The following is a 19347-nucleotide window of genomic DNA, read 5'->3' as shown; positions in this document are numbered from 1 at the left end:
ACCCACATTAAAGACAGCAAAAGCAAGTAAACAAATATCTGAAAAGAAATTAAAGGGTCTGGGAATAAAGTCAATGGCATGGGAGGAGATAACGTGAGGGGAGTGTAGTGACACCACTAGAAAAAAAGGAAAGAGTGAGAAATAGACATTTAAAGAGACATACATTTAAGAAAAACTACACAAATGTGTATGGAAGTCAATCAATGTGCTTACAAAGTGGTTTTACACAATCTATGTCATGAAGCATTATGTAAACTAAGATGTGTTCAGTTAATAATGTTTTGAGTGACATGGGTGGCATTATTTAACTTGCATGCAGTATTAATGAATGCCAGGTGCAGATGAAACACCACCCCCCTTGATTGCATTACTGTGTTGCACCCCATTAAGACATCTATGTGATGCATCCTATCAAGAAATGTGAACCCCAGTTGGCACTGGAAATACAAACGTGTGTGTGTGTGTGTGTGTGTGTGTGCGTGCATGTGTGTGTGTGCGTGTGTGCGTGTGTGTGCATTGCAGAGTTTTCATTGCACTATAGAGAGTGATTATCTCACCTGCCATGTTCATACCAACTACTCGGAGAGGCACGTTTAACTGAAAGGGTTGAGCACTACAACTAGTATAGGAAAAACACCTGCTTGCATGCACCCTCGTGCAGTCCCCATTAAGCTGTAAGGATGGATTATTTGGCACATCCATGTTAATCTTGCAATGTCAGTTCTAGGGATGATAATGTGCTTGTCGTTTGCATATACATGTTTTCCGGTGCACTGCAGCCATCCATTGCACTGCAGCCAGTGCCTGCAGTCCATTGAGAAGTTCTGGAGGGCGTGTGGGAATATGTATCTACATCCAAAAAGTAGTCTTTAATACATTACCCATTTGCACACCTCCTCTATGTACCAAACATGTTACCCTACTCCAGTGAAGTGTGTTTCCCCTGGTTTATGTCCACACGGTGATTTGTGCTACGGGAATCATGTTTCCCTTGTTTGCAAATGCAATACCCCTCGAGGATCTCCACCTGTACAATGGGTACCAGAGAAATGACCTCAAAACACCTTTTGCAGTACTAAAATAATGGGGGTATTGCAATGTGTTTATAGGTTTTGTGTCCTATCACATTACTGAAATACCGGCTTCATGGGCTCTATTACAGAACATTTTCACAGGTGCTAGTGCAATATGGAAAGCAACATTGTTCTGGTGCAAAAATATAAACGTTCATTGAATGTCATTTTGAACCAGGGCAATGTTTGTCCAGGTATTGGACCTTTGCCCTGCTGCAAACATTCATTCAAATAATCTGTTATTTGCAGTAGGGCACATTTTACCATAATGGTAATTGCACTTCCACCAGTGCAGAGTTTCTTTAATGCCACCCCAGGTGATAGTTTTTGGAAATGTACTATTTGATTAATTGCAGATCGCAGAACTGTCGTCAGGTGAGTCTTCTGAGTGGTAACCTATGTTTATTAGTCACGTTACTTTAGTGTTCAGAGAATATATTGAATCTATCTTGTCAAATGGTTCTTGAGAAAGCTTTAGAATTTAACGATACCTTGTTGTATATGTTGTTATTCTCACTTTAAATGTGAATCTACATCCTTAATGTAGCATTGTATGTCAGGCACATTGCTGCTAAATGAACATGCTCTTACACTTTCTTTTGATACTTTTAGGATATGAATGAACCCGTTAGCTTCGTGGATGGTTCGGTCAGTGGCTGTAGAAATCAAAGTCTAAACAGTCCTCCTTATATGCCTTGTAAGTTTCTTCTCCCATTTATTTCTAAAGAATTAATACAAAATGCAAATGCCAATTTGTTTTTCAATTACTAGATTTGTCTTAATCTCATTGGTAGAATTAATTTGCTTTTGACTCTTGAATGTGTTGTTTGAGACTGAACTTTGATCCCATTAGAGAACATGTTATTGTCAGAATATATTCATAGGAGGCAATCGGGAGTATAGGATACAATTCCATTCACTAAGACCAAGACAATGATGTCCAAGTGAAACCACCCCACCCCCCGCCCACACATAGGCTGTCTTTAACACATCTGATTGTGAAGGTCTGCTACAAAGCTATTGATTGCTCGTATAGACTGCACAATGTGAATTGTTGATGTTGCTGGGAAAGTCTTAACATTATAGGAAAATACTTGCCAGCATGAGATACTGCCCGACACATTCAGCAGGCATTGAAATCCACCTTTGCATGGTATCCTGAATGCATATATGGCCTGATACAATCATAGTAATCTCAAACAGTCCAAATTGTGCCATGAAGCCAGGAGTGAGTAAGGGCAAACCTACATGCCTTTGACGGTCTACATTGTATTATTCTTTTCCTGTGAGCAGCTGCCAGACCTGCGATGTGTGGCCCTCCATTGGACCCCTCTTACCACAAGGAACAGGGCAAATGAGAAGCCATCCACCCAATGCCCACCTCATCCCAGTGTGGGATATTTCCATTCCTCAGTCCCCAAAAGTTTAGACAGAAATCGTCTGACATTTGACAAACCCACCATTCAGTTGTGGGCAATATGGAATTATATCATTTAATATCCACAATCTTTCACATTACTTTTGTAGGAATATTAGCGGCCAACTTTAACACCAGTAAATACACCATGATGAGGGCCATACAATTGTAAAAAGGTTCCTATAGAATAATTTACATGTAACAAGAATATTTTACATGTAACATGTATTTTTTCATTCTCTGGCTCTGAATCAAAGTAATGAATTAAGAGGGGGTCTCCCTCTGGGATTCAAGACACAAGGTGTTGATGGGTGATGGTCAAAGTTCCTTTATTTACTACAGGTGTGTTTTGTTCCGGGGAGATGAATCCCTTTCTGCTTCTCCTTGGTGATCTAAAGATGGTGTCTGAGGATTTGTTTCTCCTGGGAGCTGGCTAGGGAGAAGTTGTCCATGCTCCGAATTAGCCCAAGTATACTCTTCTGGTTATGGCTTGTTTGGATGCTGCTGATGGAAGATGAACACTCAAAACAGCCTGCGATTATTGTTTGACTCTGGATATTGTTGCACAGGCACCACCATACTCTTTGGTTGGTCCTCTTGAGGCCATGTCCCACCCCTCACTTGTCTGTGGATGCTATTCTCTGGTACCCACCATATAGGGCCTCGTTGATCCCTTGCCTGCCACCCTTTGGTATCAGTCAGGACCATTGCAGAGTTATGTGATCATTGTTGTTCTCTGCCCCCCTTTTTGGTGTGGAGATTTGAGAAATATGTGTACTCCCTGACATCCATTTTATATGTGGTCCTGGGCCCATATCTGGCCCGCCAAGCCCATTAATTGTCAGGTGGAGCCTTGATAGACACTGGCTACCTCCCATTTTACCTTCCTCAGAACTGCAGGCATCCTTTCTCTCCTTTCACTGTGGTGGCTCGGGCCTGTGGCTTTGGTGTGGTCGTATAGTGGCTTCCTCTCCTGGGTCAGGGCCTTGCCCAATGAAGTTCAGGGGGGCATTGATCTTCCATGGTCCTGAGGCTCTTTATGTTCGGTTGCCCAGGGCAGTAGCATGCATTTGGTGGTTGTTGGGAAAAAACTCCCGGGTAGGTTTGAGGGCGACTAGGAGTTCGCAGACTCAGAATCTTGGAAGGCCCCAACACCTTCCCCCCAAAAAGGAACGCAGGCCCAGTCAGACAGCAAGTTAAAACTGCAGTTTATTACAGCCAAAACCAACAGGGATCCGTACAAGGATAACCAAAATCCTGGAATGTCTCAGTGCTTTCTGGCTTGCAAGACAGTTTTGTGCCCTTGTGATATCAGAGTGACGCTACAATCAGGGTCCTTCTCCAGAAAGCCTATTGTTGTTTCAGATAGGGTATTGTGTGATAGTCCACATATAGGGGAGCCTACACATGTTAGTTTATTGGCTCTCACATGTCAGGTGGCTGGATAGGTCTGTCTCTGAAAAAATGCTACTTCTGCAATGTTGCAGTGTGAGGGTCTTACCATTGGTCGTTGCCCGTTGCTACCCACCCCTAGGATACTGAACTGTGATTCGCTAGAGCTGTTGTCCCCAGGCCTCGGATCCTAAGTGATTCTCAGCTCTTGATGTACCTTCTCAAGGTAATACTAATGATTATGTGTCTGCATTGTAACTTGTGTGTACCACCAAACTCAATGAGAGTGCCCGTTCACATCATGCAAAACTTGTCTCTCAATGTAACATCTTTGTTGCAAGCTTCTGTCTAGCGGTGTGAGATCGCTCCTCTTTCCCAGATTCTAGTTTCACTTCATCATCGTAGTCGACCGGGTCACGTGTTCAGAGACTGTGATTTGGGTTTCTGCAGCCCCGAATTACTCTGAATTATGAGGAATGATTTGCTTTTACTGTGGCTGGTGTTACTGCCATTCAGGGAATGGAATGGCACTCATATCTGGTGGCCTTGGTGGTGGGCCCTGTTCCACATGTTGATCTTCAATTCAGCCTGAATTCACCTCAGCTCAGCACTTGCTGAAAGTCTGTGTCCTGCTGTAATTTCCCTAAGCCATGCCATGGCTTCTACACTGTTTGTGCTATTCTATAGTCTCCACATGTTAGTCCCACTTAATTGCCAGGTACCACAGGTGCTCCTGCAGCTCCATAAGGTTAATGGCATATAAGTTGTATTCAGGATCTCTTGCTTCTTGCGGTTTCTGTGTGGCTGCTTTAGCTAATGACAAAAACAATGAAAGCAATGACAGTATGTCTATCTGACCTCTAGCTTATAGAACTGTTACGCCTGAGTACTTCATGTAGTCGGATGCGTGATTGTGTCCCACTGTGTGGATCGGACGTGTGCTTCCTGTCTGACGAATCTATGTCGTGGTGTCTCTAATGACGTCAGTGGCTTTGCTTCTTGGCGCTTTAGTCAATACTGTCTCCTTAGTTGATGCTTGAGGGTCTTCATCCACTCTGGGTAAGGTTTGCACGACACCTTGTCTGTAGGGCTTGCTGAGTGGGTATAATCTCGACACACTTATCAATTATTGGAGCACTAGGAATTAGTACAAAATAGTATGGGTGGTCACGATATCTTCTGTTCTTCCTCCGTGCTTTGTACCATATGGGAGGGGGAATAGGGGGCAAATTTGGCCATCCCTCTTCATGGTGTTGTCATTGAGTGAAATATCTTAGACCCTGCTTTCCAGTAAGGATGTTAAAGGGTGGAGAACTGAGTGAAATCAGAATGGCTCTAGTACAGCGTTCACAAAAAAGGAAAAATTGTATTAGTAAAAATAATATTATGTGCAGTCTCAGAATACATTGGATGGAACAAACACAAATGATTTGGGCAGATAGTTGAATTAGTAAATCAAGTGGACTTCAGAGTCAAGTAAATATACAATTCCTGCAGTGAAATTAAACAACCCATTTTCTAATTAAACGTGAAGATTGAGCCTATTCACCTATTTCTTAACACATAATCCTTTATGTCTTGCAGTAGAATTGATTGAGTCAGACCATTTGCTAATTGCTTGAGCCAACAGCCTTCACATCCCTTGCTTAGTATCAATGGGAAACCCAGCAAAATCTTGAAATAATAGTCATAGGCCACGGTAACTATGTCTCAGTTTTCAAAATAATCTGGGATTGTTAATTACCACAGACCACATGTCAAAAGGCATATGCCACTTAATTTGTGTTTGCATGTATATTCCTCTTGCTGTCCAAATCTTGGCTTGTCTCACACACACACACACACCCACACACACACACGCGCACACACACATCAAAGCAGCTTGAAAACTATTTTGGCACAAATCAGCTGAAAAGTCAGCTGAAAGTCAAACAGCAGCAACATGGTAGGGCTACCGTCATTGAAGAATATGCACGTATATTAAGATGTTTTCGGGGATCATACTTCACAGCAAAGGTGGATTCAACACAGTTCACCCAGTAGTACATTTATGGTGAGCGTTAGCTTAACAAATGTAGCCTCACAATCTGCATATCTCCAAAATCATATGGGCAGTTGTTCAATATTTTCACAATGATCCAATTAAATGCTCTCAGAGTATGCGATTAGTAGCACATCTTTACATAGTTCATATAACCAGATAGCAAGATTGTAATCAATGTTCTACATTTGTAAAAACCAACAAGCAAACCTCCAGATAACCTGTGTATCAGTCCAATTTACACCCTACAATTAAGCATATGCTCACAAAACACAGGAAGTAATAGATACGTAAACAAATACCCTTTACCCTTGTTTCTGCTTTGTTGATGTGTTGGTGTGCTCAGAACAGTGGCACGAAAAGTGCTTAGAACAGAGTGGTGCTCTTCTATCTGAAGCGGGTATGTATGATTTTCAAAAAAGATCTACTTGTTTACTCTCTAAAAACACTTTTACTTGCAACTTTCAAAAGTAGGGAATACAATGCTCCCGTGTGAAAATCTTATTGGATCTCCCCCTTCAAGTATACACAACAACAAACAATGTACAAATGATTGTGCATTACGATACCACCTATCTACCTCAATTCATAGGTGAAACAGCATGCAATATAAACTTGTGAGCATGTTTCAAGCAATTTATTGTTGAAATACTAATTTAAACAACGACCCATGTACATAGATCAATGCCAATGTATACTAGCCATTAGGGATATATATATATATATATATATCAACCAATATGGCTACAATAATCAACCTAGCAGACAGAATCTAGGCCAGTTAGGATGTTCTTGATATGTTTTTTTTCACAAGTATATAAAATAGCAGTCACCCCTGTGTTTGGGGGCACACAGGATTTGCAACGACCCTCCAGCGAGAGCCTAAAGTGAGGGCATAGGGCCGTTTGGGCATGTTACACTCCTGAACACATGTATAATTGCATTGTGCACCCTGCGGCTCTGTTTAGGTTGCAAACAGTTTTAAAGATTCCTACTGTAAGGGGCTCTGTGCATGTTGTGCATGCCCCACTTCATTAAAAAAAAAAGACAAACCAAGATGGCTGCCACAATAGGAAATAGAAACCAGAGAATGTCGCTTTTCTAAATCCATTGTGGTGGCCAGATAGCGTGGGCGCCTGAGGGCTCCAGGGTGAGCAGGTAAGTTGGGTGTGGTGTGGAGGTGACGAGTGCAGGATGCTGTGGGGACTGTGACCAGGGTAGGAGGATTGGGTCGAGGGAGGCAATGGCAAAAACAAGTCAACGACCCGGGGAAGTTGATTGGGTGGCGGAAACAATGTGGGTGATCACTTACAAATTCCACCCACATTCTCAGCCTCCTGTTTAGCAGAGGGCACTCTGCAGTTTCAAACATTAATAATCTTAAAGCATCCACTCTGAATATGTCAGATAAGGTTGCCAAAATCGTGAGTCTACCACGTCTAATAACATTTTTAAATTCATTATCCATATTTTTACTTAACAAGTAAGGTATGAAAAATGATACACTAGGATTGAAAGATTAGGATTGTCTGCAAACTATTTAAGCCACCAGATAAATCTGTATGCTCAATTTCTCAGTACCCCTGTTTTTAGAAATGATTAAACTTATTTGGACCCATGTTTTATACAAATGCAAAGGTACATTGTGGTTAAACGTAAATTATGTCAAGCTTAATTTTTTATACAGAAAAGTCAAGCCTTAGAAGTCAGAAGGTTGAGATGGTTTCTTGAGCTGATGTTAAGACGATATGTGGAGATTAAACAAGAATGAGGAGGGTTGATGGAGAAGAAAGGGAGGAAAGGGGGAGGGTATTAATTGTGATGTAGGACCTTATTTGTCGTTATGCAATGCTATGTTAATAACAATGTTAATTAAAAAGACAAGTGATGGATGTTTAGGGAGCCAGATTTATGATGTCACGACAGAATATGTTTTTTGAGTGCAAAAATAAGAGGAAAACATGAATGACTGGGATAATCTTTGAAATTATGCACATTAAATGAAACATTTGTTTTATATAAAATATAAATGCTAATAAATGTATTTTTTTATAGTATACTTCTGTGAAGCAAGTACAAATGTTCTCTAATTTGAAACGGTATCAGTCGTTTACTGCGCTGACAATTACTCTGAGGCCGAAAATGTTGTATTGTTTGCAACAAATCGATGCAGACACATAGAGAGAGGAGTGGGTCGGGGTAATCATTAAAGTGGGGCGATGTCAGGTGGCTACCCCCCTTACTCATGTTCGTATCGATTTGTTAAAAATTGGTTCAACATTTTCAGCCGTGCAGTAATGGATGCACAGTCACCACATAGACCCATTTGAAACTAGGAGAGGAGAGTAGCACTATGAATATATGAGTTCAAACACAGCACAGCATGTAACATATATGATCATAAAGCTATTCACATGGCAACAGATATTAACCATTATGCGAGATTGACTATTACATGTTGACCATAATGCAAGAATATACTGTGTCTGAATGCATTGGTAAACTTGTTTTTCGAGGTATCTGTTGAACAGTTGTTACAAACAAGATTGATATGCACCAGAGAAAAAAATGCAGTGACTACCTGGTTGTTCATTTCTGTATCAATTAGATTTGGAGTCAAGACAAAAGAACTTAAGTCATAAAACATTATGTATGGAGAGTGAACAGAAAATGACAGATGGAACACCCCTGAGACACTATGATGTTCATAGTCTGTATGGGTGGTCTCAGGCAAAACCAACATATGAGTAAGTGGTCTTCAATATTTCTGACAACTTTTCAGGTTTTGACAAACTGTTTGTGTAAGGTTAATTTGCTGCAGCATTTTTGTCTTCAAATAGGTTTCTCTGCTGGTTTTCAATATGACAGTTTAGCCATCTAAAATTGTTGATAGAATGACTGATAAATAACACATTGATATGAATGTATCTTTACAGATCATATCATGCAATCTGTTCTCCAGGACCTTCTCTTCATTTCTCAGAATGTATTTCTACATATGGTCTCTGCCGTTGGGTTAAATCAGGGATAAATCAATTCTTCCCAATCCATAGCAACATTAAAATGACAGCACATTTAAATCTATGTGTTGTCTTTGTGAAAAGCAAGTTGGGGCAGTTCGTCAATAAAGGGTGAATGGCCGCCATTTTCGATGAGCCGCCAAGTCAGCCCATTAAAAATACTAAGCGCTCCCTCAAGCCGATGAGAGAGCACTCCTGGGCCAGCTTGAACTCTCCAAGGGAATGGGTCATGCAATGTTTGAGGCTTTTAACTTCCCCAGCCTTGCATGGCCTATTGGGATGCAGGTTGTGGCCCTCTAGCTCTGAGTGTGCTTATGGAGTATACCTGTACATCCCCACACATTCAGAGCACAAAGTGCAGAGAGAGCTCTGGCTCTTCTGCACAGATACAGGAATCTCTCCCTTCTTCGGGTTCCTGTTCATGTTGTGCGGGGTAGCTGTCATGGCATCCTGTCCTCCTGATGACAGCAGAGTGGATTCTGGACCAGAGACTAAGGGTAAGAAAACACGCCTAACAAGGGGATTGCGGATCCTTGTTCAAGACACAAATTTCATGACCATCACGGAACGATGGGCAACCTACCCCCAGACCTCTCATCACCAAAGTCTAGCACAGCAGCCACCAAATGTCATTCACGGGAAGGCCACCTTGTATATGGAAGGGTATGATTCCAGTTGATCTCCTCGAGAAACTACAAGAGGACAATGTAGCAGCTCATAATGGATCTAATATTTTAGATGGCTTGAGCTTAGGCAACACCATGCAAGTGCAGTGACATGCCCATATCCCCTCTATGTGGTGACCCACTTCATAAGCCAATTCCAGCCTCCTCTTGACCACAAACTGCCGGTGAGTGTGTTTGTGCCTGTAAAGGGCCTCCAACCCTTTTTTCCAGACTCCAACCAGGCCCCGAAGCCCCCTTGTTGCGTGCCTCCATCCCCGTTCCCACCCGTTCCCTCTTCCTGATTTCTCTCCCTCCCACCTCCCGACCCGCCCATCCAGCTCTGATTGGTCCACCAGGACCGTGTTTGTAGGCCTAGCAGCGTCGTAGCTGATCTGTGACCCTCTTGACCATGAACTGCCGGTGAGTGTGTTTGTGCCTGTAAGGGGCCTCCGACATTTTTCCAGACTCCAACCAGGCCCCCAATCCCCCTTGTTGCGTGCCTCCATCCCCGTTCCCACCCCGCTCCATCTTCCTGATTTCTCTCCCTCCTGCCACCCGACCCACCCATCCAGCTCTGATTGGTCCAGCCTGTGACTCCCCATCATTACCAGCACACCCAGGGCAGCCCCCTGCCCGGCAGCCCATCGGCTAAGGACCTGAGGCAAAGGACGACTCCTACAGAGACGACTCTGCAGGTATCAGCAGGAGAGGCAAGAAGACAACAATAAGTAAGTGTGGCAAGGGCGGGGTCTGAGGCAACTACTTCACGCCATAATACCCTACCACTTAACTTAAGAGTGTCCCTAATAGCCCCACTGTACAAAGTTGAATTGTGAAAGTTGACCTTAGAAGTGTACCCAAAAGCCTATGTGTGTATTCAGAGGTTGTGCCCAATAGCCTCTTGTGAGAAAAGTTGCATTTACAAGTGTACTCAATAGCCTATGTGCGTATTCAGAAGTTGTGCCCAATAGCCTCTCTGAGAAAAGTTGCATTTAGAAGTTGTGCCCACTAGCCTCTCTGAGAAAGTTGCATTTAGAAGTGTACCCAATAGCCTCTCTGAGAAAAGTTGCATTTAGAAGTGTACCCAATAGCCTCTCTGAGAAAAGTTGCATTTAGAAGTGTACCCAATAGCCTATGTGCGTATTCAGAAGTTGTGCCCAATTGCCCCTGAGAAAAGTTGCATTTAGAAATGTACCCAATAGCATATGTGTGTATCTAGAAGTTGTGCCCAATAGCCTCTCTGAGAAAAGTTGCATTTAGAAGTGTACCCAATAGCCTATGTGTGTATTTAGAAGTTGTGCCCAATAGCCTCTCTGAGAAAAGTTGCATTTAGAAGTGTACCCAATAGCCTCTCTGAGAAAAGTTGCATTTAGAAGTGTACCCAAAAGCCTCTCTGAGAAAAGTTGCATTTAGAAGTGTACCCAATAGCCTCTCTCAGAAAAGTTGCATTTAGTAGTTGTGCCCAATAGCCTCTCTGAGAAAAGTTGCATTTAGAAGTGTACCCAATAGCCTATGGGCGTATTCAGAAGTTGTGCCCAATAGCCCCTGAGAAAAGTTGCATTTAGAAATGTACCCAATAGCCTAGGTGTGTATTTAGAAGTTGTGCCCAATAGCCTCTCTGAGAAAAGTTGCACTTAGTAGTTGTGCCCAATAGCCTCTCTGAGAACAGTTGCATTTAGAAGTGTACCCAATAGCCTCTCTGAGAAAAGTTGCATTTAGAAGTGTACCCAAAAGCCTCTCTCAGAAAAGTTGCATTTAGAAGTGTACTCTATAGCCTCTCTCAGAAAAGTTGCATTTAGTAGTTGTGCCCAATAGCCTCTCTGAGAAAAGTTGCATTTAGAAGTGTACCCAATAGCCTATGTGCGTATTCAGAAGTTGTGCCCAATAGCCCCTGAGAAAAGTTGCATTTAGAAATGTACCCAATAGCCTATGTGTGTATTTAGAAGTTGTGCCTAATAGCCTCTCTGAGAAAAGTTGCATTTAGAAGTGTACCCAATAGCCTATGTGTGTATTTAGAAGTTGTGCCCAATAGCCTCTCTGAGAAAAGTTGCACTTAGTAGTTGTGCCCAATAGCCTATGTGTGTATTTAGAAGTTATGCCCAATAGCCTCTCTGGGGAAAGTCACATTTAGAAGTTGTGCCCAATAGCCTCTCTGAAAAAAAGTTGCATTTAGAAGTTGTGCCCAATAGCCTCTCTGAGAAAAGTTGCATCTAGAAGTGTACCCAATAGCCTATGTGTGTATTTAGAAGTTATGCCCAATAGCCGCTCTGAGAAAAGTTGCATTTAGAAGTGTACCCAATAGCCTATGTGTGTATTTAGAAGTTGTGCCCAATAGCCTCTCCGAGAAAAGTTGCATTTAGAAGTGTACCCAATAGCCTCTCTGAGAAAAGTCCAATTTAGAAGTGTGCCCAATAGCCTCTCTGAGAAAAGTTGCATTTAGAAGTTGAGCCCAATAGCCCCTCTGAGAAAAGTTGCATTTAGAAGTGTACCCAATAGCCTATGTGTGTATTTAGAAGTTAGGCCCAATATCCTAATATTCTAATATCATCTGTATAATGTAGAATCTAGTACTGTGCCTAATAGTCTAAAATCCCTTTTGTACACAACTTAATCTAGAGGTAGACCACCTCCTGTGCACAGTCAAATCTAGAAGTGTACCTAAGAGTACCTAATACCCTAATATCATCTCTGTGTACAGTTGAAGCCAGAAGTGCAACTAATAGTCTAATATCATCTATGTGCAAATTGAACTTGGAAGTGTGCCTAATAGCGTGCTCCCACTGACTTTAGAACTACAATTAGAAAGCCCTCCTAAACTCCACCTAAAATTCCAACTAAAACCATACCTGGAGTGTTGCTACATTCAACTTCTCCTTAAATAGCTTAGCCATATTCCAGCTTATTAGAAGAATGCCAGCCTACTAGAAGAAAATCTACCAACAGCGTAACTGTGCTGTAGCTACAACTAAATAGACTGCCTAACTAGCATAGCCTAGGGTCTAGCTACACCTCAAAATGGCCTAATATCTATAAACTAGTACAACCCTGAAATCAAGACTACTCACAGCCAGTGATATAGTCAAACATGTAAAGTCCGATAAACTTAAGTTTCAATTGTGACCACTCCTAACAGCTCGTACTAAGCATGAGTGCACCCTCTCCAACAGAGTCTGTTGGAACCGACCACCGTGGACCGCCCTCACTTCCCGGTGTGCCTTCCGCCCGTACCCCACTTCCCAAATCACCCCATCCTCCTTTGCACTCCCTACCATTCCACTCTCCAAACACCAAGCCAGATGGGCACAATGGCGAGCCAACCACCCTAAAACCACTCCTCCCCGAACCCCACCACCGGCCAGCCCACGTTAACCATGCCCGCTCCCCTCACTATCATAGCGGGCACACCTTGCCCTGCAAGCATCCACCCCCCGCCTTGCCCACAAACCCCCACAACCTTCCCCCCGAACACACCCTTTCCCGTCCCTAAAAACTGAACGCCTAGCCCTAGCAAGAACCGAAACCGCATCCCTCTCCCCCTCTGACCCCCCTTCCCTCTCTCACACTCCAATCACAACAAGGAAACTAAAGAGGAATCGCACCTGGTCCCTCTCAATCTCTCAGCACTCCTCGCCTCCCCTGTCCTGACCCACCTCCACCTTCCCCCAATCACCTCCATCCCCCGTAGCTTCGCCTTTCCTGAAACCCCTCTCCCTCGACTTCTCATCAACTGTAATGGAAACTTCTAACCGCCCACACCCCACCTCTAAATCCCCCGAGCCAAACCCGATCATCTGAACACACGCAGCCACCCAATCCCGCCCGAAGCCCGTCAATTCTTCTGCTCGCCCACTCTTCCCACCGATCATCACCCACCCCCTCCTTCTCCAGCTTCCCCTCTCTCCGCCACTACCCCCTTCCACCCCAGCCCCGAGACCAACCTCGCCTGCCGATGTGAACTGCATCCTATTTAATGCCCGATCCGTAGCAAAAAAGACATTCTCCATCTTTGACCTCCTCACCTCTGACAATCCAGACCTGGTTTTCATCACCGAAACATGGTTCTCTGACGACTTCGAAGCCTTCCCCCTTGACTACTCCCTCATCCCACTAAACTGTCCCTCTAGAGGAGGGGGAGTCGCATTCGCCCACAAGTCTCTCTTCCACACCTCAATCATCGACAACCAACCTTCCATTCCTATCTGCGAATCACTCCTCGTTAAACTATCCCTCTCCCCGTCGCTCTCGCACAGCTTCCTAATAATCTACAGGCCCCCAGGCTACGATAGACAATTCGCAAACAACCTCTGCGACTCAATTGCCACCCTTCAACTAAACCATCCCAACCTCACCCTTCTTGGAGACTTCAACATATGGCTCGACATCCCCACCAACCCTATGACTCAATCTCTGGTTGACGTTTTAGACGCAATTAACCTCCAACCCCACATAAATGGCCCTACTCACTATAAAGGACACACTCTTGATGCTATCTTTAGCACCAACACCCGGATTCATTTAAACCCCTCCACCCCCATCATCTGGTCCGATCACTTCATTCTCTCTTTCGCCATTCACTCACCCGACCCCACTCCCGTACTCGAATCTGAACCACCAAATCTACGCAAATGCTGGAAAAAACTAATAATCGTCCCGGACATAGCCGACGCACTCCTCCAATCTCCACCACCTACCTGCCAACCGATTAAACAACTAACCCCCGACGCCTTTGACTCATGGCTCAACGCATCTCTGATACCACTCACACCCCCTTGTAAACCATCATCCCAAAATGGCCTTTTCCCCAGATGGTTCACTCCTGAGTTGAAGACCACTAAACAACTATATAGATACCTAGAACGCAAATGGCAGAAAGACAAAACCAAGGAGAACAGGGCCATCTTGGCCCGACACCTCTATCAGTACAAGGCCGAAATCCGGAAAGCAAAAAAAGCCCACTAAAACTTCCGAATCCTAAACTGCAAAAACCCAAGCAAGGAACTCCACAAAATCATCTCTGAATTCACCAAACCGGCTTGCACCACGACCGTCCCGACCCCCTCACAATCGACTGTGTGACTCACTCTTCCTCCACTTTTACACCACAGCTCTCTTACATCCACCAGGCAATACTCCCCCCTTAGCGGCCAGCCCACCAGCTGCGACCACTATGCAACCAACGTTCGAATCCTTTAGTCCAATATCACCAGAGCAATTTCTCAAACTTCTATCTGCCCGCAAACCATCTGGCTCCCCGCTGGAACCTTGCCCGGCCACAACCCTCAAAGCAATGTTTGCTTCCACCTGCGCAGGAGAACACGCAAGATCCATCATAAATGCCTCCCTTTCCTCTGGTATCTTTCCCAACGCATTCAAACGGTTCATGTCAAACCACTAATTAAAAAACCTTCCCTTGACCCTCTCCAGCCCAAAAACTACTGCCCCATCTCAAACACCAGATTCCTTGCAAAACTCATTGACCGAGCCGCCTACTCCCAACTAAATGCCTTTGTCGAAGCCAACTATCTTCTAGACCCTGCACAATCAGGTTTAAGAGCCCGTCACTGAACCGAAACCACCCTAACCTCAATATGGGATGACCTTAAAATGACGGCAAACTCTGCGGGATGCGCGGCACTAATCCTCCTTGACCTATCCGCCGCCTTTGACACAATCAATCACTCAATCTTCCTAGACCGCCTCCACTCCCTAGGAATTCGTGGAACCGTTCTTAAATGGATAGGTTCATTCCTCAAAGATAGGTACCAAATAATGATACTCTCCACCTATACCTCCCAATCCCGACCAGTTGACACGGGAGTCCCACAAGGAGCATGCCTATCTGCACTCCTGTTCAATCTCTACTTGATCACTATCCTCCAATACTTCGTTCACACAATATCCTGTGTTACAACTACGCCGACGACACTCAACTAATTCTAAAACCAATGAACTCAAATCCCAACTCCCGACCTGACCTGGCCCCCTGCCTCCTCGACATAGAACTCTGGATGACCCAAAGCCACCTCTTGTTAAACCCCTCCAAAACGGAAATCATGGTATGTGGCAACTCCGAGCTCCTTCTGCAACCACTACCCTGGCCACCCGCCATGGCCAGCTCACCGGCCCCCTGCAAATCAGTGTAAAATCTTGGATGCATCCTTGACTCTGACCTAACACTCTCGCGCCAAGTCAACAACGTCTCAAAATCCTGCCACTACCACCTTAAAACCCTTAGGCGCATCTTTCCATATCTCTCCTTTCCTAACAGACTCTCCGCGGTCCAATCAATCGTTATGTGAAGACTGGACTATGCAAACCCCCTATACCTCGGAATCCACGCGTACCAACTGAATAAACTCCAAAGGGCACAAAACACGGCAGCCAAATTGCTACTTGCGCTCGGCCCAAGAGACCACATCTCCCCAGCCCTTAAGACGCTGCACTGGCTTCTAGTAGCCCGAAGGGTGACTTTCAAAACCTTATGCATCTCCCATCGAGCACTGCATAAAACTAGACCTCAATATCTTCAAAACAAACTAAAAACTATCACCCCCTCACACCCTAAGATCAAGCTCAGCCGGCCTCCTAGTCATACCTAAGACAAACTCAGTCAGATTAGGTGGATCATCATTCTCAGCCTTGGCCCCCACCCTGTGGAACTCACTCCCACCCCACAGCCGCCAAACTGAGGATTTAATATCTTTCCGCAAACTCCTGAAAACCTGGCTCTTCCCCTAAAACCAACCGGTAACCAACCTAACCCAAACAGACAAACAGCATCTCAACGACACCAACCCAACAAACTACCTGAGGCGAGAAATGGGCAGCTAATAACCCCAAATATAAACTAGAAAGACAAACAGAATTAAACGAGTAAAGTAGATCAAAACAGTGAAGTGGATAATAAGAATAAATCATAGGAAAACAGTAAGGAGATGTAAACTGCTGAAATGCACATAATGCATGAGGAGGGAACGAAGTGAATAGCATCGATGAAATAGTTAGAATGGATGAAGTGTGTTGAACAGATGAATGCACTGAATGAAAGAATGCATGAGTGGAAGAACAGATGACTATATAGATTGAATAAGTGTGTAAAACGAATGAGTAAGTACATTGGATAAGTGTATAGAATGGATGAACATGTTAAGCGGCTGAGTGTGTAGAGTGGTTGAGTGTAAATAGTTGAATGCACTGAGTGGAAGAATGCATGAGTGGAGGAACAGATGACTACATAGATCGAATGAGTGTGTAAATCGAATGAGTAGGTAGATCGGATGAAGGTATAGAATGGATGAACATGTTATGCGGATGAGCATGTACAGTGGTTGGGTATGTAGATCAGACGAGCGCGTATGGCGGATGAGGGCATAAATACAGAGAAGCGAATGTAGAACTGATGACTGTACAGAACGTATGAGCGTGTAGAGTGGAGGAGCGTGTAGAGTGGAGGAGCGTGTAGAGCAGATGAGCATGTAGAGCGGATGAGGGTGTAGAGCGGATGAGGGTGTAGAGCGGATGAGGTTATAGAGCGGATGAGGTTATAGAGCGGATGAGTGTAGAGATCAGATGAGTGTAGAGAGCAGATGAGTGTAGAGAGCAAATGAAATAAAGAAAGGATGAGGGTGTAGAGCGGATGAGGTTGTAGAGCGGATGAGGCTATAGAGCGGATGAGGTTATAGAGCGGATGAGTGTAGAGATCATATGAGTGTAGAGAGCAGATGAGTGTAGAGAGCAAATTAATTGATAGAACAGGATTACTGCGTATTAGCGAATGACTCTAAGGGGCTGATGAGTGCATATTAATGTTGAATGCGGGGAAAGCATGAGTGCATAGAGCGGATGAGTGTGCGGAGTGGATGAGTGTGGGGAGCGGATGAGTTGAATGCGTGGAAAGCACGAGTGCATTGAGCGGATGAGTACGGGGAGCAGTTGAGTACGGGGAGCGGATGAGTACAAGTAGCGGATGAGTACGGGGAGCGGATGAGTACGAGGAACTGTTGAGCGCAGGGAGCGGATGAGTAAAACGAGCGAATGAGTGCGGGAGCGGACGAGTTGAATGCGTAGAAAACACGAGTGCATAGAGCAGATGAGTACATAGAGCGGATGAATATATAGAGCGGAGGAGTCCGGGGAGCGGGTGAGTCCGGGGAGCTGGTGAGTACGGGGAGCTGGTGAGTGCAAGTAGCTGGTGAGTGCAGGGAGCTGGTGAGTGTGGGGAGCGGGTGACTGCGCACGGTGGATGAATGCGAAGTACAGGCGCAGACAGGGTGCATGTGTGGGGCAGACAGGAGTGCATGCGTGGGGCAGTCAGGAACACGTGGGGCGGACTGAAATGCATGACTGCGTCGAGCCGACCGGAGTTTGTAGCGCTGACGGGGACGCATGGAATGAATAAAAGTCCATAGAATGGACTGGAGCGCATAGAACTGCGTGACGTACATAGTATGGTCTGGAATGCAGGGAACATTTGAAAGAGCATATAACCCATCATATCACACCCCACGCTTACTCTCTTCTTTACACCACCACTCAACTAGAACACAGAGATACTATGACACCATTCGGTATAACTGTTCTCATACCAACACCTCCCGCTCACTCCCCATCACTCTAAGTAAACACTGCTGGTTACACACCCCCCAGCCAGGCGTTCTCCTCAGGCCTAATGCAGCCACAGTCCGTCTGGGTAAATCCTGCCAGAACGAACACATACCCCTGATCTCAACCACCACACCTACCGCTTAGAAGCAGCTATTTCACGAATACCGCACCAGCTGCACACATACCCAGTGTGCACACGCGCCGTTGACTCTCCCTACTCTCTCTACTGACCTGAACTTCAGTTCCCAAGGGCGTTCAACCTACCAGTGCCTTTAGACCATACCAATGGTATATAAGGCGCTATATAAGTGCAAAATAACATAACATAACACATGAAGAAAACTGAAGATATGCAGCCACTTTAGCCACTTCTAGGAATGTTACACCCACAGCTCCCTTACAACCAGCTACAAACTGCTATGCAGACTCAGTGGCTGTCTGCTTTAATAGAGAGAGCTGGCAACTGGACAGCAACTACTTAACACCTACATCGAGGACACTGTTATTTGCAGCTTCCATTTAAAATGGTCACCCAGCAGGTTATCCTGAATGCTTCATGACTCAGCAAGGTGCTGCCATTGGTGCATATGTAGGAATTAGACTGATAAAACAAGAACATGAAATGTTTGGCGAAAAGGGACAACCAGAAAAAAGGATTCACTCTCAATCTTCGCAAAAAATCCACACATTATTTGGTTCAAGTGGAATAAGGAATACATCCCGGTATCTTTTTCTGATGTACAGTTTAAAGTCAAAAGTGGCAGTCTTTTAATTGCATGCATGTGAAGGTGTTTAAAACAAGAGTTTGGCATTTGCAAGAGGAAGTGGTAGTTGTATGTAAGGATGCATTAAAGAGATGGTTACAAATCTGGATGAACACAAAGAGAGAGCCAACCATCACAGTTAAATGCCTCAGTGCAGGCACCACAGATACACCACTGTTCCCAACACATTTCAACTGCCTAGTGATAATAACCAACTACATTGCTGGCTTCCCAAGCAGTTATTGTTGAATTATCTATGAAAACCCTAATCTGCCCCCTGCCTATTATGCTGAACAAATTTGTTTTAAGTGCTTCTGGATTGCTGTCTCAAACCACAGGATACATCTCAATGAAAAACATGTGCGATATCT

The 19347-nt window shown here is 44.5% G+C and overlaps 1 protein-coding gene across 1 annotated transcript in view; it reads left to right on the top strand.

The window, feature by feature from the left end:
* The window catches only part of SI (sucrase-isomaltase), a 1019699-nt gene that overhangs the window by 498053 nt on the left and 502299 nt on the right, over positions 1-19347 (top strand). The window contains exons 35-36 of the mRNA XM_069618482.1: positions 1686-1770; positions 8532-8670. Of these exons, the coding sequence (XP_069474583.1) occupies positions 1686-1770; positions 8532-8670 (224 nt within the window). The remainder of the gene's footprint in view (positions 1-1685; positions 1771-8531; positions 8671-19347) is intronic.

Source organism: Ambystoma mexicanum, chromosome 10, assembly GCF_040938575.1.
Source record: "Ambystoma mexicanum isolate Mex_15411 chromosome 10, UKY_AmexF1_1, whole genome shotgun sequence".
NCBI lineage: Eukaryota > Metazoa > Chordata > Amphibia > Caudata > Ambystomatidae > Ambystoma > Ambystoma mexicanum.
Note: the sequence above shows the minus strand (reverse complement) of the source record. Positions and strands in the feature narration are given on the sequence as shown.